Here is a 27,403-nt window from a genome sequence, read left to right on the forward strand (position 1 = left end):
GACTGAAAGAACCACTTTTTCCTCCCCAAATGGAAGAAAAATAGGAGACTGCAAAATGGATCCTCTCTGCAGTTTATTGTAAGACAGGGAACGCACTGCATGTTTGGTTTGGTTTTGTAGTGAAATTCTGGTGATAATATGGCCAAGCCTGGAGGAAGTTTTTATCTTGTTTCAGTAAGGGTCACCCCACAGCAAGTCACTTGTTGTTGTCTAAACGTAAGAAAAATTGTGCCTAATTTTAAGTAAAAGCTTTGATCTAAAACTATTTTTGTGTGTTAGGTTGTTCAAACAGCTTTTATCTGATCTAAACCAAAGGTGGAGTATCAGTCAAATAAAAAGAAAATAAAACTAAAGTGCAGTTGTTTTGAATGATTGAGACGTTGTAATGGCTGTAGACTAACTTGTATGAATGACCGTAAAGTTTTTATTCCATCTTCACTCTTCTGAGCCGTTTTTTACAGGGTTTATTTCAGTCATTCAAAACCAGCTTGATGAATGCTATTTTTTAAGAATGACTTCTTATCAAACATCTCACCTGTGTAAAACAACATTGTGAACAAAAAAGTTTGTGACCTCTGTTCCAGTAAAGAAGGGATTGGAAGTAACACAACAGGGACTTTTTATCATGTGACTTTGAGACATTCAGTGCAGCTGCTTTTACTCATAGCCCCAACTCTGCTACGATGATAAATCTTAGCTTTCTTTCTTTTTTTTTTTTTTTTTAAAAGCTTTTGTTTGTTTTGTTTTGCCTGGTTTATTCCTCCCTAGCTACTTTGGACATAAAATGCCAAGGAAAGAGATACACCTGTTTCTCAGGCTCATAATTTACATTAAAGACAACCCAGAAAGAGACACAAGAGATACAGAAAAAAGGACAAAATTTACATGCAAGACCAGAGATTCAATTTTATTATTTGTTTCTGCATGCATAGCCCTGAAGTCTGGCTGTGAATATTTCAATATGGATCCAGTGTTGGCACTGAGGACAGCGAGATTCAGCAGTACCAGCAACCCAAGCAGCAACAAAAAAAAAACAGACCTTTGTAGAAACGATCATTTGCCGTTAAGCCAACTCTTCTGATTAGAGATTTGAGAACAACTGTAGAACACAGCAGTAAAGACAGAGGTTAGAACTCAGGGCTGGATAGAAACTGGCTGATGGTATAAGTAACAGACACAGATACAGGATGTGCACCAGAAGGCCGAGACTGTTGGTTTTGCAGTACCTGTTAGAAAAGTGACATGGAGAGGTTCTCGTAATCGTGACAAGAAAACCCATCTCAAGGAATCCAGCATGCCTCCTTACTCCTATGTTTCTTTGTGCTTACATACAACTTAAAAGCAAAAAATAAAATAAAAATTCATCACCCCTTGCAAAAGGTAGCATTCATTGGCTAAATAGCCTTACACTTAGTTGCCTGAGTAGCAAGTTTGCTTGAAAAATGGTGTAATAGTGTTAGTGTCCATTTGACACCACCTCGAGCAGCCCTCATTGTAGCTGCAGTAGTGTACAAGGCTATCTACTTCCAGAACGTATTTCATCTTCTCATCAATGTGTTCAACTATAATCACTTCTGCTGCTGCTCTTCCAGAAGAGAGTATGTGCTGTAGCAAATATCCAAATCACAGAAGTAAAAAAAAACAAAACAAAACAAAAAAAACACAAAAACAACAACAAAAAAGCTTTTATAAACAGACTGGAAAGATAAGATTTCCTGAAGTGTGGCACATGCCAGGAAGTTTGCAACATCCGTGCCAACCAAATTCAAGTATTCTCTTAATACATGAAGGGGAAGAACGCAGTTCATCTGCCACTAATTCAGAAGTCTGGACTTACCTTAACTGGGACAACTGTGTAGTTCTTTCCACTGGTGATTTAGTGCACCAACAACACTTACGCAGCACAAGGATCTACCTTACCAAAACACAATTACACTGTCTAGTCAAATATGCACACTGCTACATGTGCAGTCTAAGGTAGCTTGTGAGATTACATCTGAATAACCTGTAGCAGGTAACCAACCCGTTATGTTTGAATTCCTCATTTCTGTTGAAATTAATATGACATTCTTCTGAAATGAAAGTATTAAACTTAGTAAATTTTCCACATACTGGCTATTAAGAACAGGTGGTCTCATTTATGTTGGGGCTGGCTCCACATGAGTTTTATGCTCTTTGCTAATCATCGACAGTCTTCTCTAACTACCAGCTCCTTCCAGAGCAGAGCCAAAATCATTCATGGCATGTTAACGGCAGCTGTGATGAGAACACCTAAAAGTTTTACTTAGGAAAAAATATCAAGCAACCTGCACTCATTTTGACATATTACATCAATCTACTAGTGCACAGCTGGTAAGTATACTGTACCCTTAAGCTATCAGGTATGTGTTTATTGTGACTGCACTCTTTTTTGATTGCAAGTTAAATCTGGATTACAGATTCTTATGTATCCTTGTGAATGTCCTTCAATCATGCAAACAATTTGCAAAGAAAAAAAGCTCTATTTATTCTACCACTAGCAGCACTCGGTACGTACCTTGGTTTTATAAATAAATACATTCATGTGTAGTATTAATAGAAGAAATAATCTAGCCTCCCTTGGTGCTTTTAAAAAGACTGGAGCATAAGAAGATAATCAAGTTTTAATCATTAATTCTCATAGTCTTCACAAGGAACATGGTTTGTTGACTTTTCTTTCCCTATTAAGATGCAACGCAGCCGTTTTTCCATGCAGCAGGAGGGAAATACACTCGCCCTCTATTTTGGCACCATTTTCACCGTTGTTTTCAGAACAATAGTGTAGATGCTTTTAAGATACCATAAATAAACCTCAAATTATTATACAGTTATAGAACAAACTGTTTCAAGTACTAGAATCAAAGTGCAATTTTACATTATGCCATCAAAAAGGCTGATATGACTTTATAACCAAGATTTAAACAAAGCAAAGGAATAGTCGGAATTATAAAGCAATCTGCACATACAGAGATTGCCCAGTTAGCTTATCAAAAATGACCCTTTTACATTACAATGCCATTTCCCCAGACTACCACTGGCTGTACGTCAGCTTTGGTCAGCGTTGCACCAGAAAGTTTTCCTGCATTCAAGACCTGATCATATAGCAGAAGTAAAATACTGTTCCTCCTCTTCCCAGAACTATCATTAGTAGTCCCATCTGCATTAGTGGATACTGTCTTGATGGTAAATTCAGACCTGCCTGAGTAAGAGAGCTTCTTTAAGGTGGTGAATAATTAGTCACAGGCCTAGTAATGAGGATCACAGTCTTCCACCAAGCTGTCTGTGATGTAGCTGGATTCAAGGACGTTTTCATAATATATTTTTTCTGCAAATGTGTTCACTGTCCAGGCAACCACCTGAATTCCTTTTGAAGACCAGTGCCTCACATAATCTCTGAAAGGAACAAAGACACTGTAAGAGGAAGACAGATACTATCAGAGTCAAGACAGACAACACTAAGGTTAAAATTGAGTTTCAGTCTTACAGTGGTAACCCATCAGGAACGATGGTTGCATTATCTTTTGCAACATGCCATTTTTTGGTGTGTGTTGCTACTATAAACAGGCAAAAGCAACAGTATTCTTTCCCTTTGAGATTAAACTTAGCATCTAACATAAAGTAAAAATAAAAGATAGAGGCTTAAAGAATAAAATAGCATGCAATAAAGAAACCATCTATACAACCTTACACAATACTAAATAGAACATACTGATTAACATACTATTCTAGTGAATGATAGTGCCTCCTGATATATTAGCAAGCTTTAACACTCACTGAGAAACAAAATTTTTCTGTATGAGGAAGGCTGAAACCCCACATAATCTCCATAAGAAACTGTGTAGGCTCCAATCTAGAATGACATCCATCATCATATATAAATAATGTTTCCAGAAGGAGTCAAAACGAGGTGTCCCATTTCCAAGATGACTCAGGTGCCAAGGCCTGTGTGTCAGGGCTGTTACCACATTTCTATCAGCTTGTCTCATCTGGAAGATCAAGGTAAAAAGACTAATTCAAACAAAAACCAAGTTGCTTTAAATATAAATTGGGAGAGGTTGGATACAAACTGCTAGCTTAACTTTGCAGCTCTACCACAACCCTTCTCCCCTTTCCCCCCAGATCCTTTTGTAACACTTTTAGAAAGCTGTATATGATCCTGTACTGTTGTTTTCTTAAAAATGGAATTAATAAGCAACTGCTCTTATGTAAGAAATAAAAATTAAAAAAAACGCTGGAGCAAAACAGTCAGGCAACGCAATAAAATAAATGATAAATAGCCTTAGCAACAAAAATTAGGAAACAGTTTTAAGAAAAGTCTACATTTACACCAAAATATGGTATTTGTCAGTTATCTTGCACATAGATACCTGGTCATGTGCCATCGGTAAGGGTGACACACTTTCAGAATGGAGGGAATCGCTGTAGATTCATAATATGTGCATCTAATGAGCATAGAGCAATCTAATAAGATTTATGCAGGATTTATGATTTATGCTTCATGTGGTTTTAATGTCTCCACAGTTTTAACAACTCAAAGGTACTCTGGAAGTTGCATATCTTACTGAAATTCCCAGACAGAATTAAAAAATCCAAAATAAATTTTGAGGAAACATCACCTTATAAACAACATCTGGCATGAAAGAACAGACTATGCTGCTGTTATACAAACGAGGAAATTCCAGGTAGAGTTGTTTTAGGGCATCAACTGCCTGCCAATTAGAGATACACACAGTTGTTATATTTATACAGACACATATATTTACTTTACACAGCAAAGTCATTTTAGAATAACCCCCTTTAAAGTACTTTCCTGTTTTGTGTAGCAAGATTGAAATGGAAAGGGGGAAGAAAAACAGTATCTTGCTCATGGCATTATCACACAAATGCCAGTTTGTTTTTTGCAACAGAAGTCCTTTTTATGATTCTGTTTAAGAATGCTACTCATTGTTCTAGTGTTTGAAATACCCTTAAATATATTGTAGAAAACATTCTGAAGTACTGTCTAGGGTTTTGTTCAAGGGCAAAAATGAATTTATTTCCATATTTTGCTATGCTAGAATAAAAAAAAATTAACTTAGAATAAAATATTCAGTTGGAAGGGGCCTTCAAAGATCACCTAGTTCAACTTGCATAAATTGTAATGACAAATCATCTAGTTCAACTTGCATAAAATGGTAGTGGTTCATCACCTGTATCTCCCTCAGTAATGCAAATTACAGACAATTGAGATCCCCAGTTGGAAGCTGAAGATGAGACACTAGGTCCCCTCAGCACAGGCGGGGAATTTACTTTGCTTTGTTGTGTGGTGGTGATGTGACTCAAGTCACATTCTAATTTTAAGTTGCCACTTCCTGGGTCAAAGGAACGGGGTGAAAGAACACATGGTCTTTGGTTTTGACAGGCCCATTTTGCATTACCTAAGTAGCAGACCCAGTTTCACTCATGTTAGAGAGGACTGTACCACAGATATCAGCTTGAGACCAACAGAAAAAGGTGAAAACCCAAAGCAAGGGTGAAAGGAGGTGTCTCAGTACAGTATATATAGTACAGTAAGCGGTACCTGATTTGCATGGCCTTTGACATCGAAGTAGATTGTAAGGTCGTGATGCATAGACTCCACAACAGCTTCTCTCAGAGTTGGTACCTTTTCACCCTGGAATTTGCTCCTGTAGGAACAGAGAACTACTCACTAAAAGTTCGTACTCTAAAATGGATTCACTTATAATACTGTAGAAGTTGCATTGTTATCAAAGGTTTAGTAGTAACATACAATTTTCCCTGCCTACTACTGGAAGGGACTTAATCAGTAAGTGGGGTCACCAGTCCTGTCTGAGACTACCCAGTCTGATAGCTCCTTTCCAGACGTATAATCCCAATATTTAGAAATTCCCCAAAGCACAACCAGTCAAGATATATATGTGAATAGAATTTCTGAAGTAATTACTGAAGCCAAGATTGACAGATAATGAAACTCCCAGTCTCTTTAATGTTCTGGGGTCACTTTAGGGGAAGCTGATGTACAGATAAACAATTAGACACCAGTAGATTTTCTCCTTGAAACCAAATTATCCTGACTCTGCTTCACTGCTCCTATTGCAAAGACAGATAAGGAGACGTAGTCTCATATGCCTCTAAAATCAAATGAAAAGTAACGTATGGGACTCTAAGTTTTAAATTTACACAAATTTTAACTGCTAATTGATCAAAGCAATCATTTTATCAAGGATTTTTAGGGTTGAAACAATAGTTTCAGAATAGCAATATTTCATTTACCATAGCCTATGTTTTGCAGATGGATTAAGCTTCCTAACTTCATCAAAAGTCAAGTCACGCAGTCTGCCAGACCCATCAGTTGTTCTTTCTACTGTTTCATCATGCATTAGAATAGGAACACCATCCGCAGTAAATTCAAGATCCAGCTCAACACCTGTTGCTCCATTCTCAGCTGCCTTAAAAAGAGAGAAGGAGGAAACCACTTACACAACAGAAGAGACAGCTTGATAGAATTAACATAGGCACAGGTATAATTCATTTGTATTGTTAAGAAGTAATAAACTACTAATGTTCTTTTCAGTAAGCCTGATCTGCAAAACAAGGTAGGTTTTACCCAAGTTATTGTGAGAAGCATTCGTTGATCAGCTGAATGGATGTAATCTATGTTACAGACAAAGTGATAATATCTTGCTCTCAGGATTGGGACTGTTTCGGGATAAAATGCAGAAAAAAAGCCCGCTCTCTCTTTCTGGCCCAGTAACTCCCGACTCCATAAGCTGTGTTACCTTCTAAAAAGCAGGGCAGCAAACGCCTTCAGTTCAGATATTTTATTACGACTCGGGACAGCACACCTGATGACAACGCCTTACCCCAACCCAGAGGGCTGTGCTCCTGCCCCCGACTCCAGCCTCCCACCCACCACACGGGCAGCGCCAGGCTCCCCACAGCCCCGGTGCGCCCCAACCGTTTCGCTCCCGACCCGTCCGGGGCCAAACGCACCCCGGGGCCCCCGAGGACCCCGGGCAGGGCTCGGAGAGGCGGCGCTGACCTGTCGGATGGCCGCCAGCGTGTTCTCGGGCGCGTCGTGCGCCCCGCCGCGGTGGGCAATGCGGGCGGCGGCGCCGCGGGGCTTGAGGACGCGCTGGGCGCTCTGCGGGGCGGCGGGCTCCAGGCTGCAGAGGTGCAGCAGCAGGTAGAGGCCGGCCGGCAGCACGCACGACAGCGCCGGGCTGCGGCTCAGCGCCAGCAGCGCCACCAGCAGCGCCGTGAGGGAGCCCAGCAGCCCGTCCCCGCGGCACAACATGGCGGCGGCGCGGGGCGAGCCCAGGCCCAGGCCCCGCCGCCTCACCTCAGGGACAGGGCGATGGCGGCGGCGCCGTGAGGAGGCGGCGCGGGGCCGGGGCCGGGGCGGGCCCGGGCTGTGAGGCCGGGCGGTGGCGGTTAGGGGGCGCTGCGGGACATACGGGGTGGTGCAGGCGTGTCTTGGGGGAAATAGCAAATAAATAAATAAATGGGGGCGGCCGAGGGAAAGGTGCTGCTCCGTAGGGGGTTGCTGGGGGTTTGTGTGTCTGGTTTTGTCCTGTCAGCTAACTAGGAGTGTAACGTTGATAATCTTAATTATGCTCCAATTATATTCCCAGCTAGCTGCCTGCTCCCACCCAGAGCGAGCCCCAATCCTATGAGAGGCCAAAAGCCAAGTCCATCAGAAAGCATCGGAGCAACGAGATACAGAACGGGGTGAAGGGTAAAGAAACGGGCTTGTCTGACATGGGATAAGAAAGGCAGAGGAGATGGTAGTTTGTCTTGACATAAATAAGGATTTGGGGTATGATGTGAGAAACTCGCTCTGTAGCGAAGAATGCTTTCCAACCAGCAGCGGAACAGGTACCAGGGAAGCTTCTGAATTGGATTCTAATCAGCTAACACAAACGTCTGTCACGCAGCGTCCCAGCTGGTTCTGAGCATCTCAGGTGCTCTTTTTGTCTGTGGCTTTGTGCTTGTGCCAGCTGTACACAAAGGAAAACCAGGCATGTATGCACAGACACACAACTAAAGGAACATCTTACATATTTAAAAATATTTCGATAAACGATGGCATTTTTAAGATTAAAGGTGAAGATTTAAAAAGTAAAACGCAATGTTGAGCGTGATAGTAGTGGCGAAGGAGCTGTTTCCAGAAGCCAGCTTTCACATCTCGGGGTGCTTGCTGGGATCCAGGCGCTTCCCCCACCCCAAGCGGCTGCCGTGCGCCGGAGCGCGGTGCGAGCCGCCCCCCTGCCCGCCTTGTCACCGCCTGCCCTCCCGCTACGACCCTGTCACCGCCCGGTACCCGCCGGGCTCTCCCGCCCCGAGGGAAGGCGGCGGGCGCGGAGCACGCTGGGAGTTGTAGTGCCGGGACGGGCGGCGGCTGTGAGGGGCAGCGGCCGCGGCGGGGTACCGGGCAGGCCGCGGCGGCGGGGGGCAGTGGGACCGGGGCCGGGGGGGGCTCGGGGAGGGCGGCAGGAACGGGCCGAGGGGAACGAAGCGCCGGCAGGGCCTCCTGAGGAAGCCGGGCTGTGGTGGTTGGTTTGTTTTTTCGGTGGAAGGGCTGGTCTGTGTTGCTACAGGGATATGTGAAGGAGGAGGGTGGTGGGGTGAGCTACCTTCCTGTCAGCCCTCTGAATATCGGGGCTGGTCTTGCCTTAATATGGACTTAATATTAGTATTGTTTTAGTTTAGCTGCATTGTCTCTTTTAAATGGCTGATGGGAAGTAACTGGTCGTAATGGGAGGCCTTAAAGGTTTAGTCTTTGATGGAAATTTTTAAGATTACCTGTAGCACATGTAATTGTGTGTGTCTGGGTTATCTCAGTGCTTGTCTCATCAATGTATCTACGATTGAACATGTTTTTTCACTCATATATGCAGATCTTATGAGCAAATTAGCTTTGCTGCTTTTCTTAATGGCAGGAAAAAGATCGAGTGACATTTCTAACGTATCGTTTGTTTCCTAGATACAGTGATACAGACATAAAAACTTAAATTAGTTGTGTTGTTGTTTTCTATTCATGGCCTTGGAAGTACACTAGCTTAATTTTATTGCTCTGTGCTGTTTAGTTAGATGAAAATGGAAGACTATGAAATATTCTGTAAGAAGCATCTTTCCAGAATCCAGGAAGAGGCAATAAAGACAGAAACCTCTTTCATTGTTCAGCACAAAAATATTTCCTTTATTCAGTTCCATGGAGTTCCTGTGCTTCCGCCCCTGGTAAGGCTTCTTCTTTTTCTTTTCTTCCCTGGTGTGTTACCTGTGCTTTGATATGTGTGTAGTGATGCTTCTGAAGGTACAGTTCTGTTTTAAGGTATTACCAGACCTGCTGCTTAGTGTAGTCTAGGCATTCCTAGCTTTAATTTTACAATGTAAAGGGTAAGTTTTTTTTCAGTTGGTTGGTGTTTTTTTTTTCTGTTTGTTTGTTTCAATGACTGCTATCATTTCTTGACTTCATTTATTATTTTCACATGGAGAGTGAAAATATTTGTAGTGTTAAATAGATAAATGTTACTGCTGGGCTTAGCTTTAATATTATATTGATATTCCAAATATCAAATAATCTGTTTGTTTAAAACTGTCCAAAAATAATAATGTGACAGTAGGAATAGGAAATACTGAGGTTGTTAACAAGCTTTTAATTATACTTCTTTTCCTCATATATTTGCACCTTCCTCTTATATATTTTACAGGCTCATCAATTATGTTAAAGCTATTCTATTCTTAATTTAAACCGAGCCAGTAAGAAAGCTGTTGATAGTTCATGTAATGCAACTGACTTCCTTTCAGTAATGAGAACTACGAATGGAGAGTGTCTGACAATGATCTCCAAAAGTTGTGATGCAGATATACATTAGAGACTAAAAGAATATATTGCAATATTTTTCATGTATAAAGGGGTACATTTTTTGAATTATCATAGAAGAAATGTATAATTTGGCTAGAAACTACTTAATTTTGGAGAACTTTGTGAAACCACTTTTTGGAGATGAAGTTTTGTAGATTTAGTTTTGACTTTTATCCAAACTATATATTCTAAAGTAGTAACTTGGAAGATTTTCTGATATAGTTTTTGATAGGATCCAGAAACTTGCTAGCTTACATTTCTTTTTTTCTGTCTCATGAAATTCACTACTGGTTCAGAGGGCAAGTGCAAGCTAGTCCTTCACAGAACTTAATAGATTGAGTGTAGGTAGGAATGTTGGTCACAGGGCTGCCAAAACCTCCCATCTCCGTGGAGGACTGGGAAAGACCTGTCCTGCAGTCTCAGTCCTGTGTCATTTGAAGTTGGCATTGCAGCATGTAATGCTCATAAAAAAATTATAAACTATCTTTTAAATTCATGTTCATTAGCATGTATGCTAAAAAAGACATTTTGTGCAACTGCATAAAAAAGTGTAATTGGTTAAAAAGAAATTGGCATTTAAAGTGTGTGCAAAATCTCGGCTTAGGTGGTTGTTTTTCTTCTGTTCTTTGTTTTTGTGGTTTTAATTTATTTTTGTAATTCTGTATTGTAACTTGCATTTAGTGGTATAAACCATGTTTCTTACACTCTGTTTTGCAGCTGAACTTTGAAAAGAAAAAGGAAATAGAGCAGTATAAACAGAAAGCACTGGATCTAGAGACCTGGAGACAGAACTCCAAGAAGAGAGCTTTACTGAATCGTGTTCAGGAGATTCTAGAAAATGTTCAGGTAGTGTTCAAACCCTTCTTATAGCTTTAGAGGAAACATCTCCTTATATATGTTTTGAGAAAGGGCTGGGATTTAGGTATTCACTGGTGAAATTAATAGCAGTTAACTCTCAAGAACCAGCATTTGCTAGTATTTGTGCTGTGTGACCAGATGATTGATTATTTAGCAGTAGTCTCTACATTCATTGTAATGTATGGGATTTGCTCTTCACTGCTTGTTTTGCTGTATGCAAAAGGCAGACTACACTAACTGACTGACCGTTGCTTTTGTAACTCTCAAGCAACTAGATTATAAAAGCAAACAAACGAAACTACTGTTGTTACAGCAACTGGCTTGCTTTATTTGCAAACCTGTAGTTTAATAGAAAAATGTGTGTATATATATACAACTTTATGATTACAGAAGTAAAATTACCTTTGAAACAACTTGTAGTTCTGTTGGGTGCTTTGTAATTTTACTGCAACTATTTTTTTTTCTTTGGTTCTTCGGTGATGAATTCAGTAGGGTTTTAACTGAAAAGAATATTAAATACATCTAATCAAGCAGTATTATTTGTCTTTGTAACATAGCTATAATACAGCCTTTAAATTAACCTTTTGATTGAATGGGTACAGTTAACGCTGAGTGTGTTGAGTTACTAAGGTGGCAAACCTCTAAGTTACCGAGCTCGTAGTGTTTACTGGAGCGCACATGGCAACAGTCATCTGACTTGGGATATGAAGAGCAGACCAGGAACTTACATTCAGTACAAAAACCTTAGCTTTTTTTTTTTTTTTCCAAGGATGTCCCCTTGATAATTGACTAACCAAATGCTGGCTACAAGTACCATGTAATTTTCACTTAAATAAAAGAGAAGCTACATAATGCATGACATGTAACTAAAGTTGTTTTTACAAGTGCTTGAAAAGTTGTATTTCATGTCTCTGGATTAGTAAAGAAATGAAAAAAATATAGTTCCTCTACTACCTTTAGGAATTATTTTGATTTGTTCTTAGTTGTCTGTAGGTTAATCTATATTTGATGTTGATTTTTTTCAATTACATTTCTTATTTAATATGAACATGATTTCATATTTTAACAGGAATCTTGCAATATAATTTGAAGCCATAAAATTATTTGAATGTATCCAAATTACTGTGTGAAGAAAAAAACATCTTTGCGTTCAGATATTTTGTATCACTAAAAATTCTGAGTGGACCATTATCCACATTTATATTTTAATTCCAGTAACCTTTTTCTCATTGCATGGAGCTTTATATTGTAAGTAATTTGAAGGAAATTTGCAATACTCAAACTGAAAATTTTTATGGGTTTTAAGGTTGTAGCATTCTCTTTTAAGTGCAGGTGAAGTTTGCATTAATTTGAAAATCAGAGATTTCATCCAAAATATGTGATATTTTTCAATTTTTATTTGCAGATCAGGAAGGGATCTAGTGCAAGTGACGTGAACATGGGGGAGGGTGAGAATACGTGCCCTGCTTCAGACTCAAAAGCTTTGACTGACCTCACAGCTCCATCTGATGCCAGTTTGCCATGTTCTCCTAAACAGCATGGTCCCACGGAGCTTGAAAAGACTCCAGAACTTGTGTCATCAGATACGGTGGGGCAAGTGACATCAAATGTGACAGAAGTTCAAGCAGCTGAAGATAACGTTTTTTCAAAGCAAAGCGAGAGTCACTTCTCCGAAGACATACCTTGTCCAAGGGCTGCATCTCCTGACAGCACGCAGAGTAAGCTTGTGTCACACGCTTTGCAAAAGCAAGAGGGAGCAGCAGTGCCATCATCTGACAAGGAAGTCCAAGATCCGTATGTAATGAGCCTTCAGAACCTGCTGAAAAAATCCAGGGAGTACGTAGAGAAAGAGCAAACGAGGCGTGGCTCAAAAAGTAATTCAAAGAGGAGTATGAGTGAAAGTCATTCAGACAAAGAAAATGATGCAGTTAAAACAACTGATTCTGTGAAAGAGCGAGCGAAGATTACAGGCAGAAATTCCACTGCTGTGCCGCTTGATAAGCCCAGTCTTAATAAATCAAATACCCTTCTCCAGGGTACCTCTGCTCATAGCAATAACACAAGTATGTCAACTTTATCCAGTTTTTCTAAAGTGGACATTCCTATGAGAGTTGGAACACCCCCGCTGGTGGATTCAGATTCAGATGAAGAATTAAAAAGTACTTCTGTGGTTGATCGTGACAGTAGCATTGTCAGGAGCCTCATGGGATCGTATACCAAATTGCCAAGCCCAGAGCCAAGCATGAGTCCTAAAATGCACCGAAGACGCCCAAGACCTCTATCGATGGGACACATAGTTATAAATAATCCTGTGAATGCTTATGAATTGAGCCCTAAAGGCAAGGGGAGAGCGATGGATTTAATCATGCAAGATATTGCTGATAAAAATAATGTGTCCGAATCAGTGCCAAAGTTCATGGTGGACTTCTCTATGCTTTGCCCTAGCAGAGTTCCTGGTGTCATCAGGAATTCTGCAGCTCCCTGTGATGGGTTGGCGGTTGGCAAACCAATTCGACATTCCTTTGGGCCCTTGGAAAGCAAGGGGCCGTTGTCTGCTACAGTGGAAGGACAAGTGGCGATGGACAGCAGGGGACCATATAAAGTAGAGACTGCTGCTAGTACTGCAGCTCCAAAAGTGAATGAGCCATTTGGCATCAGTCAGTCTACAGTAACACAGAAGCTCCTAGCCGTGCATGAAACTAAACCGCCTAGTTTGCTCGAAAATACTAAATGTAATTCTCCAGTAGAACTCAATAAATCTTACGATGTAGAAAACCCATCCCCGCTGCTAACACAGAGCAAGCATATGCGTCAGCAGATGGATACTCCAAGTGCTTCCCCAGCAAATGAGCAGTTTCTGGAAAATACCTTTGAAAAGGTAAAACGTAGACTTGATTTGGACACCGACAATTGCCAAAAAGAAAACAGTCCCTGTGCTGTAACAGTTGGAATGGAAGAACAAGAGAAGCAGTGGTTGCAAGAACAGAAATATTCTGTGGGATCAGTCTACATTACCAAGAACACAGCTCCTGATTCAAGTACAGTAAAAGGTAAAAGATTCCTGTAGTTGAGGGTTTTTCCTTCAACTTCTCAGTTTAGAAATCTTCTAGGGAGAAACAATGATAATTGAAAATGTTATAACGTAGTCATTGGTGGTTTGAAGTATATATATCAAAAGACAAAAGTTTGATTGTGTCAGTTATCTTTTTTCAGTAATCTCATTATTTTTCTGGTTTTTAATGACAAATTCTGAAATTTAACTTGCTACCTGAGCCTTGCTACAGAATGGAGTCATTGCTGACTTAGGAGTTGATTGGAGTCAAAAGTCTTATAACACCTATTTGTAACAAATATTTGATTAAATAATTTATGAGGAAGGGTCGGATAAAACATTGTTTCTCAGTTTGGTGAATTCTGTATTTATTCTCAAGAGTGTCATTTAACCACAAAAAAATACTAAGTTCTCATCTGAATGTAGAAGTTTGAACTTAGTTTTAATAAGAAATAATATTCCATTAGATATAAATAAGCCTACTAAAATACCCCTTTTAAATTAAAAGAAAATACCTTTTAAAAGGTAGGTTGCAAATTATTGTATGGGTATTTTCTTCCAATTCAAGACTCTTACATTTGTGTGTGTCTCTACCATGTCAAGCCAAAGTGGCTTAAGTATTTTTTTTTTAACTCCAGTGAGTGTAGGTATGCTCTTCTCAGAACTAGATATTTTGCATCTGTGTTTTAATGTAGGCTCAGTTGGCGCCACTGCTGTTCCATCCACATGCTTATCCCGCAAATATTTTGAAGGACTGAAGTAACTGATAAAGTTCTTTGTAATACATACATAGTGGCAGCTTGATATCAAGGTTCTTGCAATACATAGTGGCCGCTCTATGTGAAAGATGTCATGGTTTTTACCGATGGTGCAAATTACTCCTGTTAAAGCATGTATATCTGTGGCAAAGATCGCATAGAAAATGTTTAATGCTTGATTCTTTGTATTGTATATATCTTCTCAGAAGAGATTTTAAAAACTAAAATGTTGGCATTTGAAGAAATGAGGAAGAGGCTTGAAGAACAGCATGCACAACAACTGTCGATTCTGATAGCTGAACAAGAGAGAGAACAGGAGAAACTGCAGAAGGTAAAGCAAAAAAGAGGAAAAATTGCAAGCTAAAGTCAAGTGTGTTGAAGTTTGTCAGGAAGCAGTTGTTTTTAACATGTATATTCTGTTGCTTTGGAGTCTTAGAAAACTAGTCTTACAGTTGATTCTTTCTTTTGTAGGAACTGGAAGAACAGGAGAGGAAGCTGAAGGGAAAGAAGGTTGCTACAACGGAAATAGAAATTTCCAAAGTGAACATTAACAGTAGGATGGAGTTGGAGTGGAGAAAAAGCGAAAGTGGCTTACTGGAAAGCGTGCAGTCTCAGCTGGAGACAGTCCATAACACAAACTCGACCAGCATTGGTAAAACTTAGAATATAATTAAATATTGTGGTATGTTTTTCTCTACAGTGCTTGACTGGAGCAACTGCCTATTGTACTGATAGAAGCAGGGCTCCTGTTCAGGCCTCTTGTCAGCATATCCTGACCAACAGCTGCTGCCTTCAGCTGCTGACAGCATATGTGAAACAAATTTTCTTTTGCATGTTTGTCTGGGTGGCAGTTTCAGCCATTCTTGTACTGTTCCAGGTGTTGCATCTGCATAGAGTTGTTAAGGGGAATATTTGAGGAAGGCAAGTTAAAAGTCAATTGATCTGGTCAAGGATGAGGACATGAATTTGCATTGTGTCACAGAACGTTCATCCTGATGCCACGTAGCTGTGGTCTAGTGCTCTTTTTTGTGTGGGAGGATTAGAAGGGCTCTACCAGGGAGTCTTGTCTGTAAGGATGTACAGCAGTAGTCAATGGCACGTCTTGCCTGTTCCAGTGTGTTATGAAATGGTTGTTGTTTTTTTTTTTCCATTGGTTTATCTAATTTTGCTCTGAAATGAATCAAATTTTCAGATTGCTTCTTGCCTGTAATTGACCTTGTAAACAAAGTTGCTACTTCTGAGCTGCGTTCTGTTTCTTCACTGTTTTAACATGCACTTTGCAAACACAGATGGAAATCTGATGTTTTAACAGGAGAAGAGCAAAGAACTTCAAGAGTAAAATTGCTGAACTATATGATTAGGATTGTTTAATATTCATCTTTAGGTTCCATGTTAGCAGCATTAAACACTTCAAAACCGCTTTCTTTGAGATGCTTTAGGATAAGATTTTGTGTAAAAACTTTAATATTATGTGAGTGATTTTTTTTTTTCATATCGTAGCATACAGATATTTTTTCTCCCAATATGTAAGTATTATAGTCCACAATTTGAATAAGAGTAGCTAACAGCACTGGAACCTCTCTGTTCTCTCCAAAAAGACTTCCTGACTGCAGCCTGAGTTAAGTTTATGTGTGTGATTGAATTTTTTTTCTTAATTAGTTATTTTTATGGAGTGCTGTCTTATGTTTTGTTTTTAAGTATGATGATTTTGTATATAGAGCATCTGTTTTTGTATATAGAGCTCTGTGTGTATTTGCATGCATAGTCGTTACTTTATGGAAAGAAATCTGTGTGTTAAACCATACACTCTGCTTTGCGTGCAGGTTTTGCTCATACTACAACACCTAACACCTTCACTTCAACAAGTGAAACTTCATTCTACCTCTGGGGACCATCGGGTAGTGGAGTTATAAAAACCTCAGTATCTAGGCCAAGTAGCAGGATCAAAACTAGGTGGACTCAGGTAAGGAAAAAGATTTATTTGTAACTTAAAACGCCCTTTAGTTTTTGTAAGACGCTGGCAATTTTGTAATAGCTGTGTAGTAATAAATTTCACTGAAAAGATCGATATCCCTTCCTATATTGATTTAAATTACATGGGACAACTGTATAGCATATTTTTCTTGCTATTCATATATGCAAAATAATCATATAACAGTATATTGCTTCTGCTAAATTAATACTGTGGTGGGTACTTCTGGCCCAGCCAAAACTTTTTACCCTTATCAACAGCTTGTTTCTAACTTCAAAACTTAAGTAACTGATGTTATTTGAGAAATAATTCTTCTGCTTTGTTTATTCAATGTTTAGAAAATGCTACTTTTCTTTTAAGGTTTTCAGTCCAGAGATACAAATGAAGTTCAGTAAGATAACTGCTGTGGCAAAGGGATTTCTTACTCGTAGACTCCTGCAGACAGAAAAACTGAAACATCTTAAGCAAACTGTAAAGGTAAGATCCACATTTTTAATTATGTGGCTTCTCCTCCTGTTGAGTATGTTCTTTTTATCTTTCTTTCTGTCCTGTTGTCAATTGACAGTTGAAATCATGCATTTTCTGCTTTCAGAAGAATTTAGTAATATCTGCCATTTGGACATGTTTAAGTGCTGCATTGCTTACTGTCATAAGGTCCAACTAAAAGACAACCAGCACTATGCAAAAAGTTTGTGATGATTCCTTGGTTGTGAAGGATTACGCTCAGTGCTTAATCTCATTTCCCCCTCTCCCCCAGGATACTATGGAGTTCATAAGGAATTTTCAGTCTGAAGCCCCATTAAAAAGAGGAAGTGTTTCAGCACAAGATGCATCCCTTCATGAAAGAGTAATGGCTCAGGTGACATAATTTAAACTTCCTTTTTCTTTCCTAGCTATTCTGCTTTTGTAAAAAGAAGTTGGTTGTTCATGTGTGGTAGTATAAGTACCTGAAACTTTCACAGTGGCTTTATTCAAAAGAAAAAGTGTAAACTCTGTGAAGAAAAGATTAGATTTTTCTGCTGACGCGTTAAGAGGGATTTCTAAATTACCTTTTAAAGCGTTTTGTCTAAACGGAGCTTGGTGATCAAAACCATGGGAAAGTTAACTATTTTATGAATTTTTTAACTATTCTTTCCAGCTGCGAGCTGCTCTGTATGACATCCATGACATATTTTTTACAATGGAGGCATCTGAAAGAATGAATATTCTGCGTCACGATCGTGAAGTTCGTAAAGAGAAAATGCTTAGGCAAATGGTGGGTTATAGTCACGACAATGTAAACTGCTTTTTCTTTTTTTTTAAGTGTTTAAATACTGAACCATTTTCCTTTTAAGAGACTCTTCCTGACGAAGTAAAAAATTTACAATCTTAATTGTTAAATTGTGCTCGTGTAATTATTAAAAGTTAAAAATAATAAAAATCACTGCAGTAGGAGGTATCTGTCTTGAATCGTTTAGTGCGTAGACATAATAAACAGTGAAAAACATGATGAAAGTGATAACAAAATTTCGGACTTTAAGAATTTATTATGCCACGCAAGCCTTCTTAATCTGGTAGTATAAGGAAGATTCTTTGATTTTAAAGAAGATAGAAATCTTGGATTTAGCCTGAACATGAACTTTGTAGTGAAAAGAGAGAAATTTAAAATATATCAATATTTTTATTTGTTTGTTTTAAAGTAGGGTCAGGTCAGATGAGGTTAAGCTCAATTAAAACAGTAATGAGTGTTCCTGTTGGTTGTTTTTGCTTTTATAGGATAAAGTAAAGAGTCCAAGAGAGAGAGCAACGCTTTCAACAGCTACGCAGAAATCTCTGGATAGGAAAAAGTACATGAAGTATGTGCAGTTCTCCCTTTGGTGGGTGGAGGGTGCAAGAGGATGGGTAGGAAGAGTAGGAAATAGTCAAAATAAGTTTTTGGAGAAACAGATTCTTTGGAAACCAACATCCCTCCTAAGAAGAATGAATAAAAAAGCTTCAGGCATGTGGTGTGTTACCACTTGTAGCAGTTCCGTCTTACTTTTCAGAGGCTTCTTGTCCCTATGGGCAAAATGGTTGTTCCAGGTTGTGCATTTACAGCATATTTCAGTGGCGATCAAAACAACCTCTGTGTTGATTTTTGTAGGTTATTTTATCAACCTTTCCAAAGTGCCTAGCAAGAGAGATACTTGGTAGAGTATCTCTGGCAAGGAGTATTTTTGGGATGGTGGCAGACATTATCTGTCTACTGCAACGCAGTGGACAGAATAGAAGTGTTACGCTTGCTCATGTGTAAAAAGCGGTAATCCGTAGAACTATTCTGGCAGTATTATATGTAGATGTAGATTCTGTTGCTGGTTTTCTCTTGCTATTTGTGTTTAAGACCTACATGATGATTTTGTAACTTAAATACGCTTCAATGCTGTTGTTTCTCTAGGGCTTCAGAAATGGGAATGCCAAGTAAAAAAATAATCATAAAACAAAAAAGTCCTGAAAGCCGGTGAGTGAAGATTACTCTTATTACAATGCTTCTAAAGAACTGTCTTACAATGTTAGATTCTTTGGTCTTTGTTGCTTGTTTGACATCAATCAGCTTGATTTTAGCCATTATTATGGCAGTAATGAAATCGGATTCAGTGTGGTCTGAGAAAAGGGGTTATTACTTCTAAAGTTAGAAAAAATATGTTTTTTTATTTTCCTCAAAGTCAGTTCAGAAATTATTTGTTTACGGTTCTAACTCTGTATGTTCAGGTTCAAGGTTTCTCTCAGATATACTATTAGTATCTCTTAAGCTTTACTTTTGTGTGTGTGTGTGTCTTTGCTTTAAATAGCTAGTGAAAGTAGTATTTTTACTCTGGAATTTTAATTCCTGCCACTTTCACCTACATGTCAGAGCCCTCTAGCCATTCTGAAACTTTCTGTGTGAAAGATGATGCATAGTTCAGTATTCCTTGTGAGATTTTTATTTTATTTTATTTTATTTTATTTTATTTTATTTTATTTTAAGAGGGGAAAAAGCACTAACAGAAGTTTGCGTTTTAACAGAGTACTTCAACCAAATCAAGGACAGAATGCCCCAGTTCATAGATTGCTTTGCAGACAAGGGTAAGGACACAGCATGTTCTTGACCTAACATTAAAAGTAAATGCAAAGTGCAAAAACACAGTAATTTCTAAGTAATATTTATACTTAATGGTGCAACTGTTTTTCAAAGGCAAAATAATTCTCACAGTATTTTGAGAGTGATAAAGCTTTATTTTACCGTATACTGCAAGAAAATACTTACTGTTATCATCCTCTTGTGTATTGTCTCCATTTACACCATGTTTTGACATTTCTATTTGTAACATTCATTCCATGAAGCTTTGCTTCCACTTAATGAAATATATGTATTTTTAAATGTAGACTGTAATGCCACAGTATCTGAACTGAATCAGTTTCTTGAACAGAGTTTTAAAATTCTCTGGAGAGATGTTCTCTTATGTAATGTATCTTCTTAAGCCTTAATAATGTCAATAGGTGTTGTGCACATAGAATCATTAAGGTTGGAAAAGACCTCCAAGATCATCTGGAGGAGCCTATATGGGATGGTGTAAAAATGATTTCATGCCAAACAGTTTGATAGTGTCTTTATATTTTTGGATACGGTCTTTCAACATTGATGCAAGTGACTTATTAACTCTTTTATATTTAATTAGAACCCCTAAGACCTCAATGAAGGGGGTTGATCAAAATAGAAAGAAGGCCTCAGAGAGCAGAGTGTCTAACAAGGCTGTTCCAGGTGTGTAGAAAATTGGTGCTTGGATTGTATAGTAAATAAGTTACTAGTATCAAGAAAAAATAGATGGGGGATATATTGTTTTCCTTTTCTTGACCACCTGCTTTGCTGTGTCTTAAATCTAACCTGTCTCTTCAGACATGCACTGGTAACTTAACCATCCGCTGTAAAGTTCTGTAAATGTGGGGTATAGAATGTACTACATAGCTCATTTGATTTCACTTGTCAGATGCCCAGCCATAAGTATTTTTTCCAAATATATTCACTGTAACTGTTTGAGAGGCTAATAGTAGTCAAAGTAGAGTTGGATCGATCGTGTCATTGCAGTTCTGTACATGTGTAACTTGTCCTTTCAATAGGTTTTGTTTCAAAGACAGGACAGTTTCAGAAGACTTGCCAGTGAGTATTTAGTCTCTGTATGCTGAAACTTAAGTTTCTACTGTAGAATCTTACAGAATGTGTGAGTCTTAATGAGACAAAAATAGTACTCCAAAAGTGGAGTATTCCTGAGCTTGCATACAGAGATTACCAGTTGGTTACCTTTTTAATAGGAAGGTTTGATAATAGTGCCAGACTTCTCTGTTTTCAGCCTGTTCAGGCATGAAGAGAATAAAACACTATGAAATATCTTTTGCAATTTCCATTTTTTAATTTGATTTCAAATTTCTTAAGTGACAAGCCTTTATTTATCAACAGATGAGTTGATTTGGAGTTTTAAAAGCTGTTTAAGATCTTTATGACACTTTGCTCTCAAAGGAGAGTTCCACAAGTCAAGTATAAAACAATTAGGAACTTTTGGGCTCACGAAGTCAAACTATAATGTAGTAGAATTTCAGCTCCTTCTCATGGTGATCTGAAATAACGTTGTGTATTAAGTATCAAACCTTTCCTAGAAGGAAGATTCTGCATTTACTGCTGACCTGGAGCAATGCTATAGGGAGTATCTCCGTACTTCAGTACAGAGTGTGCACTGTTCAAGTGTTCTGTTTTCTCAGAAGTGATTGTCCTTGTACTTTGTGAAGCCAAGAGAAGTGGCTGTAGAAGGACATACGCTAATAAGAAACCATGCATACAAACCATGCAACATCTTTAGCATTTCATTTTGAAAGGAAATAAAGGGGATGGGGGGAGGAGTAAATGATGAGATTCCAACCAAGGTTGGTTTGTTTTATTTTTCAGTTACCAGTTCTCCTGGCAAGGTTGTCACCACTAAGGTGCAGCAAGGCAGTTACTCAGTTGCACTCAAAATTAGCAAAGATTGTAAATAATCTCTCTGAAATAGAAAGAAGAATATTAAGTAAGCAATGTAACTGTAGCAAGCAAAGGTAACCATATGTCAGTTACTATTTGCAAGTTTGATGAAACAATCAATAACCCTTCCAGTTACAATATTCCAGAAGTTGTCAAGAGTAGTAATGAGAGTATGGTGTCAGTATCAAGCTTAGCATTGATTTGGGATCTGGATGCTTCCCCAGTCTCATATAATTGATGCTTGGGGTGTGATAATCTATTGTGTTTTTTACATTTAAGTCTGACATCCAGTTAAAACATTCTCTGTCACTCTCCTGCATTGGCAGTGTGTGTTGCTCTGCTGAGTTCCCAAGTTTATCTTAGTTGTAATTACCTAAGTCCTGACAGTTAGTACCAGGCAATGAAAGGAATCCTTTGGAATACATCTCTAAATTTCTCAATTCCATTCTTTATTGCTATTTGTTGACTATCTGGAAAGCTGTATAATGCCTCCTGTAGTGACCTTCTTCGAACACGAAGTAGATGATTTAACCAGTTGTATGCTGTCTAGTTCTGGTTACACAATATAACCTCAATTTAGTGTTTTGACGTCACTTAATTTCCTGTGGTATATAAAAGAGCATGTGGAAGTACTGGTATTAAATAGGTTAGACTACTTATACCACGTGAGTAGTAGAAAGGCATTCTGAAATTACTAGATGGGGAATGTTTGGCATGAAAGAAATCTGCATAACTTTGCATAATGAAGAATACCTTAAGTTGAATATATTTAATGTGGTTTTCCTTATACATGGATTAATTTGAATAGTGAAAGGTTTGGCAGTATGTTGAATATATTTGGTTTTAGTGAAGTAAGTTTCTTTTCAAGAGAGATTCTTGGAAGTCAACTGTAGTAAGGCAACAAGTTTTGTCTGAGAGAGACCATTGAGAAACTATAATCTCAAGTCATTTTGAAAAGAAATGACGTACTTATATCTGTAACTATACTAAGTCTGCAAACTCTTAACCCATAATATTTCTATTTTGTTTATTGTCCTCGTTCATCCCTAACTCGCAGCTTGTTAGAGGGGCAAAAGGGAAGAAGGGTTAGTAGAATACAGATATTCCGGATGTCACTTAAGCATTCAAAGTAGGTATGAGAGAGAACTTCAGAAGAAGACAGTGACCTAGCCATCAAACTACTTTTTTTTTCCATTCTTTTGACTGTTCTTTTAACTTCTGTCAACAAAGTGCTTTGTAGTTCTGATACCACTCTGATTGGTGTCTTTTTCTAGCACAAAGGTATTTTTCTTTAATAGGTGGTCTTAAATTTAGTTTTTGTTGTGTACTCCTTGAATCCAAAGGTCTGTACTGAAGAGAGAACCTAATAAATCTATGAAGAGTCATCCTTTTGTTTGTTTGGTTTTGTTTTAATAGGGTAATGATGCTCAGTCAGTAGCTTGCAAGCTGTGCTAGGCAGGGCATTTACAGGGAGGGACTAGGCAGGGGGAGAAAACTAGCTTGAAATATGTCCATTTATTTCCTAATAGTAAAACATTATTAAAGGTGGGCTGATTCAAAACTATGTGGTGTTCAAGCACTACTAAAGCATCATGCTTGTCAGCCTGGTCGTTTGTCATACGGGATCACAGGTGAGCTGAAGAGTACAGCACCGGCGAGTGCTGGGCCAAGGAGAATGCCTTTTTGTGTAGTGGGAAACAGTGTTCAGATGTGAGGGATCCTGCTGTGGTAAGGTCTCTGGGGGCATTTCCAAAGCTGCTTTGCACTGTACTGAACATAGCTCTTGGGCACCTGTAATTAACCACTGTGACGCTGACAAAGAGGAACTGAAAATCATTTAAAAAAAAAAAAAAGAAAAAAGACTTGCACTTACTTTGTCACATTTGTTTAATTGCCTGGTAATTATTTCTTTTCCATGGCTGTCTTCCATTTTCACTGCTCTGCACCATGTGATATAACTTTCACTGCTTTCATATAAATGTTTGCTCACATTGCTGGACACTCTCAATAACTTCCTGAACCTAATGAATGCTGAATTGTGCTTCTTTTTAGCAGCCTGCAGTGCTAAACCCTTATCACTGGAAGATAATTGTGCTATGCATAGTGTAATATGGCTTTCTAAATATGTATATATTTAGAAATTTGTTACATGTGGAGAGATTTTTATTTTACTTTTTACTCTTAAGCAGCTTTCTTTTTATTATAAGGGCTTTGCCTGATAAAGTTATTCGTACTGCACTTTTAATTCTGGTTGTGTTTGTCAACATATGGAAACCTGCAACTGTTCTCCTGAAAAGACAGTTCGCTTTTATTAAGATTTGAGTATTCTCTGGCACATATATTATTTTTTTAATAGTTTATTGAAGTCTCTTTATGCTTAACAGCTAAGTTGCTGCTGAGTTATAGTTATCTGATAGCTAATTACTGCATTAGAAGTGTGCCTGATGCAAAGTATATAATTCAAGTCATGCAAAGTAATTTAAATCAACAATTCATATAATATTCTACCAAAGAGGTTTTGGCAAGTGGGGTCTTTACAGTGAAGGTGTGGCGAGTGCAAGATTTGGTCCCTTCCTCTGTGTAATGCGTGTGTGGGATGTTGCAAAAAGACGAGGCCATTGTCGTGGCAGCACAGGTGCATGTTGGTTTTGGCTGCTACTTCTTTGTGTCCCTTTCTCAGTTCTGGAGCTCTCTTTCTCAGTTTTAGCAAGAACTTCTTCCCATTTGCAGCTGCTTTCACAGAAAGTTGGGTCACAAGATGGGAAAGGAGCTTATCTGTGAGGAGAAGAAACTATCAGAGTGAAACTTTACATTTTGCCTATGCCTTACACTTGCTTCCCTCTGGCTCATGCACGCGTTTCTCCTGAACCTGAAAACTATTCATCTTGGGGGCAGTTGCTATGCATTAAGAACAAATGTAACAGAAGAGAGATCTGTTGTGTGTGGACGTCTGAGGAAGAGAGTTTAGGCCCACATTCCAAGAAACAAGAATGAAGATAATTAGAAATACTAAGATCAACTTACAGTGTTAACTTCCTATGCTTTGCATTACTCTTGCTCTGTCTCTACCTCTTTGTTTATTAACATGGGAGGTGGGAAAAGAAGAGAGTTGTCTTAAATATTTGACTTTATAGTATTTTTGTAATTGATATTATGTTTAAAAGTAGTACATGGAATAGTTAATCATATTTAATCTGTCTTGATAATGTTACAAACAGACTTACCTTTTAAAAACTTCTGAATTATAGTTGTGGATGTTTTAGATTAGCAGAAAAGACAATGGAATGATTACTGAGGAAGGAAAAACTAGAACGTGTTGTTACTTTCAAGCCTACTAGTAGTTTTAGTAACCTGTTTCACTTACGTGTTCGTAAGGCATTTCAAGTGTAACATTATGAAAAGTGTTGTTTTCAAAGTAGGCACTGAATATATAATAATGCTTTAAAATTTTGTCTTTTCAGCTGTATTTGTTAGATAATCTTGTTGCAAAAAGCAGTAGTATCAACTGTGAAATGGTAATATTTCTACTTTGTTTTTAGGAGCATATGCAGGAAGAACCCAAAGAAAGAAGCCAAATGTTGTGACAATTTAAGACGACAGCACTCGCTGGGATAAACAGGCTATTTTTTAATGATGGCATTCTCAGTACTGATTCAAGTATTTCATGCCCTAAATTTATATGTATATTCAGAAATGATAAACATACTTTGTTTTTTCCAGATGATGACATATTCATACAATCATATTTAAGTAATAAAGGGCTGCAAAGCTCTAATACTGTGGAAAATTGCATGTTAAACTTATTAGATCTTCATACTACTGTGTACACATAAGATTCATAATGTTATTTAAAGAAGGCCGTAGAGCAACATTAAGTTAATTCATGACTTAACACTCTGTAATTCTTGTATCTCTCATAAAATTTTTGCAAATTGCAATTTCTGTGTATGGTTGCCACCATAAATAAGTCACGCGTATATATTTTTAGTTTCATACCATAAAGTTGAATCAGTTAAATAAGCAAAAATATAATCCTTAAACAAAACTGAGCTCTTCAGTCAGTGAATTTGTCAGCAGCCTTTCTGGATGTATTTGTGTAAATGCGATTACCTAACTTCATGGCTGCTGAATTGAACAGATACGGATCCAGATTAACTACTGGACAGACAGATGTACTTGCAAAGACTGTACCGAAACTGCCCCTTTCTGCACATGGTAGATCAAACCACTGTGCTGGAAGTCCTTTGACTTTTTTTTCCTTCCTGTCTGTGGCACTTTGTTACAGAAATAATTTTAGCCGAGATTAAGAGAAGTATATGTTCAACAAAAACATAAGAAGGCAAGATTTTAATTGTTTTATCATTTCAGACTTGCACATGATTGTCTATAATAATAATTCATATGCCTTATGTTTTCTTTTTGACAACTGCAGTTTTTCTGAGCAGTTTCTCTTGTACCATGATCTAACAGCCCTTGTACTGAAATAATGTTTCCTGGTTTCAGGGGGGGTAAAAACCTCTACCAAAACCCAAGAAAAACAGTCTCTCATTTAAGAAAATCTAATACTGAAATATCACGTTCATATTTTGTCTTGGTTGTCATACTGATGGATATTATTCTTCAACATGAGGGGAGTGGAAGTCTCTAAGTTCTTTCTCTTAATGAACTGGTGATGGGATGTTAACATTAGAAACCAGAGGAAAAACTTGGCTATTTAAGTCTTTGCAGTGCTTACTTCTTTGCTCTTTTACCCTAGCACTAGGGAACTGATTACTTAAATGTGAAATGGGTATATTTTGTTTTCTTCCTGGTATCAGTACAATGCAACCTTGGAGGCTTTGTAACATACGAACACTGATAAAGGAGAAAAAGGACTGATAAATTTTATTGGGTTAAACAATAACTATAAAAGGAGGATTAATAGTAGGATGAAGAGAGTTATCTTCAGCGACAGCGATGAACAAATTGGCTTGCTTGTGGCACTAGTTGTGACCTCTATCAGTAAGTGTGTCCTCTGCAGCTAGTTACATCGTTAAAAACAAATGTTTTGTACCAAGCGATACCAGATTGCTTATGTAGAAAAGGCAAAGTGCTTCCTAAATACTTTGAAGATGTCACTGCTCAGTGGCTCTGTGCTGTAGCTTTTATTTGAAAGCTTTGGGGTGCCTTCCCTAATGGTGCAAATGTAACAGTTTACACCACTGGAGAATCTGCCTCCTTCATATAAATTCTATGGCTCTTTAAAATTTCAGATGTAATCCAAAAAATGCCTGAGACAAGCTTCCTGCTTACTCAGTAGTCATCAAAATGCTGTTTTGATTTCCTTTGTTTGGAAACTCCAGAAACACGAGTGGAAAACATCTCAAAGGGGAAAAATACTGACAAGTGTAACGTGTGCCTCAGGTGGCAAAGCTTGCTGTTGATGTATCAGAGCTAAAGACTGATGCTTTTAAAGGATGTTTTATATACTGTATTTATTATTAGCATAGGCAATATGTTGACATAAAGATAGGTTTAGCGTGTGAGTAAAAATGAATGCTTACCTTCAGGTCAGGTGTCACACCTGAGCCTCTTTTACTTTAAGCATGTTTCCAATGTGTGTAATAAGGCCTTGTAGCACAACTTCATTTGTTTTTAATGAACTTTCATGCGGCCTTTCTCTTGACAAGTGCCAGAATTTGTTTTTTGTACTTGATCTATGTTTTTTATTTATACATATTTAATTTATCTGACTTTTTATTTTGTGTGCGACTGTAATATCATTACAGAAGTGTATTTATTTTTGTACTTTCATTTTCACCGGTCTTGCTTTTTACTTAAACATATTGCACAATAAACCTGCAATCTTTCAAAAGACCTGTACTGTTTGTTT

General features: G+C 38.2%; 2 protein-coding genes across 10 annotated transcripts; one reads left to right on the forward strand and one right to left on the reverse strand.

Moving 5' to 3' along the window:
• Positions 1 to 886: 886 nt before the first annotated feature.
• GDE1 (glycerophosphodiester phosphodiesterase 1) lies at positions 887 to 7,748 on the reverse strand. 4 transcript variants are annotated; one of them, XM_040574826.1, is made up of 7 exons: positions 7,641 to 7,748; positions 7,061 to 7,204; positions 6,292 to 6,463; positions 5,579 to 5,684; positions 4,635 to 4,727; positions 3,793 to 4,004; positions 887 to 3,411 (listed from the first exon to the last, which is right to left on the reverse strand). In XM_040574826.1, exons 1-7 carry the CDS (start codon positions 7,723 to 7,725, stop codon positions 3,264 to 3,266), a joined length of 960 nt encoding a protein of 319 aa, XP_040430760.1. In that variant the 5' UTR covers positions 7,726 to 7,748; the 3' UTR covers positions 887 to 3,263. The 4 variants fall into 4 exon arrangements, with proteins under 4 accessions (XP_040430760.1, XP_040430759.1, XP_040430763.1 ...); XM_040574825.1 differs by lacking the exon at positions 7,641 to 7,748 and having other exon boundaries at positions 6,292 to 6,467; positions 7,061 to 7,422; XM_040574829.1 differs by lacking the exons at positions 7,061 to 7,204; positions 7,641 to 7,748 and adding an exon at positions 7,012 to 7,028 and having other exon boundaries at positions 6,292 to 6,467.
• On the forward strand, positions 7,548 to 27,397 carry CCP110 (centriolar coiled-coil protein 110). Of its 6 annotated transcripts, none has more exons than XM_040574808.1 (15): positions 7,548 to 7,756; positions 9,108 to 9,258; positions 10,604 to 10,732; positions 12,150 to 13,794; positions 14,761 to 14,885; positions 15,026 to 15,206; positions 16,378 to 16,517; positions 16,887 to 17,003; positions 17,284 to 17,385; positions 17,665 to 17,781; positions 18,282 to 18,361; positions 18,940 to 19,002; positions 19,548 to 19,607; positions 20,201 to 20,283; positions 25,071 to 27,397. In XM_040574808.1, exons 2-15 carry the CDS (start codon positions 9,112 to 9,114, stop codon positions 25,121 to 25,123), a joined length of 3,042 nt encoding a protein of 1,013 aa, XP_040430742.1. In that variant the 5' UTR covers positions 7,548 to 7,756; positions 9,108 to 9,111; the 3' UTR covers positions 25,124 to 27,397. The 6 variants fall into 6 exon arrangements, with proteins under 6 accessions (XP_040430742.1, XP_040430743.1, XP_040430741.1 ...); XM_040574809.1 differs by lacking the exon at positions 7,548 to 7,756 and adding an exon at positions 8,303 to 8,445; XM_040574807.1 differs by lacking the exon at positions 7,548 to 7,756 and adding an exon at positions 8,474 to 8,573.
• The last annotated feature ends 6 nt before the right edge of the window (positions 27,398 to 27,403 follow it).

The sequence above is a fragment of the Cygnus olor genome, chromosome 15 (assembly GCF_009769625.2).
Source record: "Cygnus olor isolate bCygOlo1 chromosome 15, bCygOlo1.pri.v2, whole genome shotgun sequence".
Classification (NCBI taxonomy): Eukaryota; Metazoa; Chordata; class Aves; order Anseriformes; family Anatidae; genus Cygnus; species Cygnus olor.

Bases quoted from the DNA above. Each gene is read 5' to 3' on its own strand.
- CCP110 (XM_040574808.1), top strand. From the start codon at position 9,112: ATGAAAATGGAAGACTATGAAATATTCTGTAAGAAGCATCTTTCCAGA. The intron at 16,518-16,886 runs GTAAGGAAAAAG...TTTTCTTTTAAG, and splicing joins TCAAAACTAGGTGGACTCAG to GTTTTCAGTCCAGAGATACA. The intron at 17,004-17,283 runs GTAAGATCCACA...CCTCTCCCCCAG, and splicing joins ATCTTAAGCAAACTGTAAAG to GATACTATGGAGTTCATAAG.
- GDE1 (XM_040574825.1), bottom strand. From the start codon at position 7,315: ATGTTGTGCCGCGGGGACGGGCTGCTGGGCTCCCTCACGGCGCTGCTG. The intron at 6,468-7,060 runs GTCAGCGCCGCC...TCTCTTTTTAAG, and splicing joins CGCTGGCGGCCATCCGACAG to GCAGCTGAGAATGGAGCAAC. The intron at 3,412-3,792 runs GTGAGTGTTAAA...TGTTCCTTTCAG, and splicing joins CAGAAAAATTTTGTTTCTCA to AGATTATGTGAGGCACTGGT.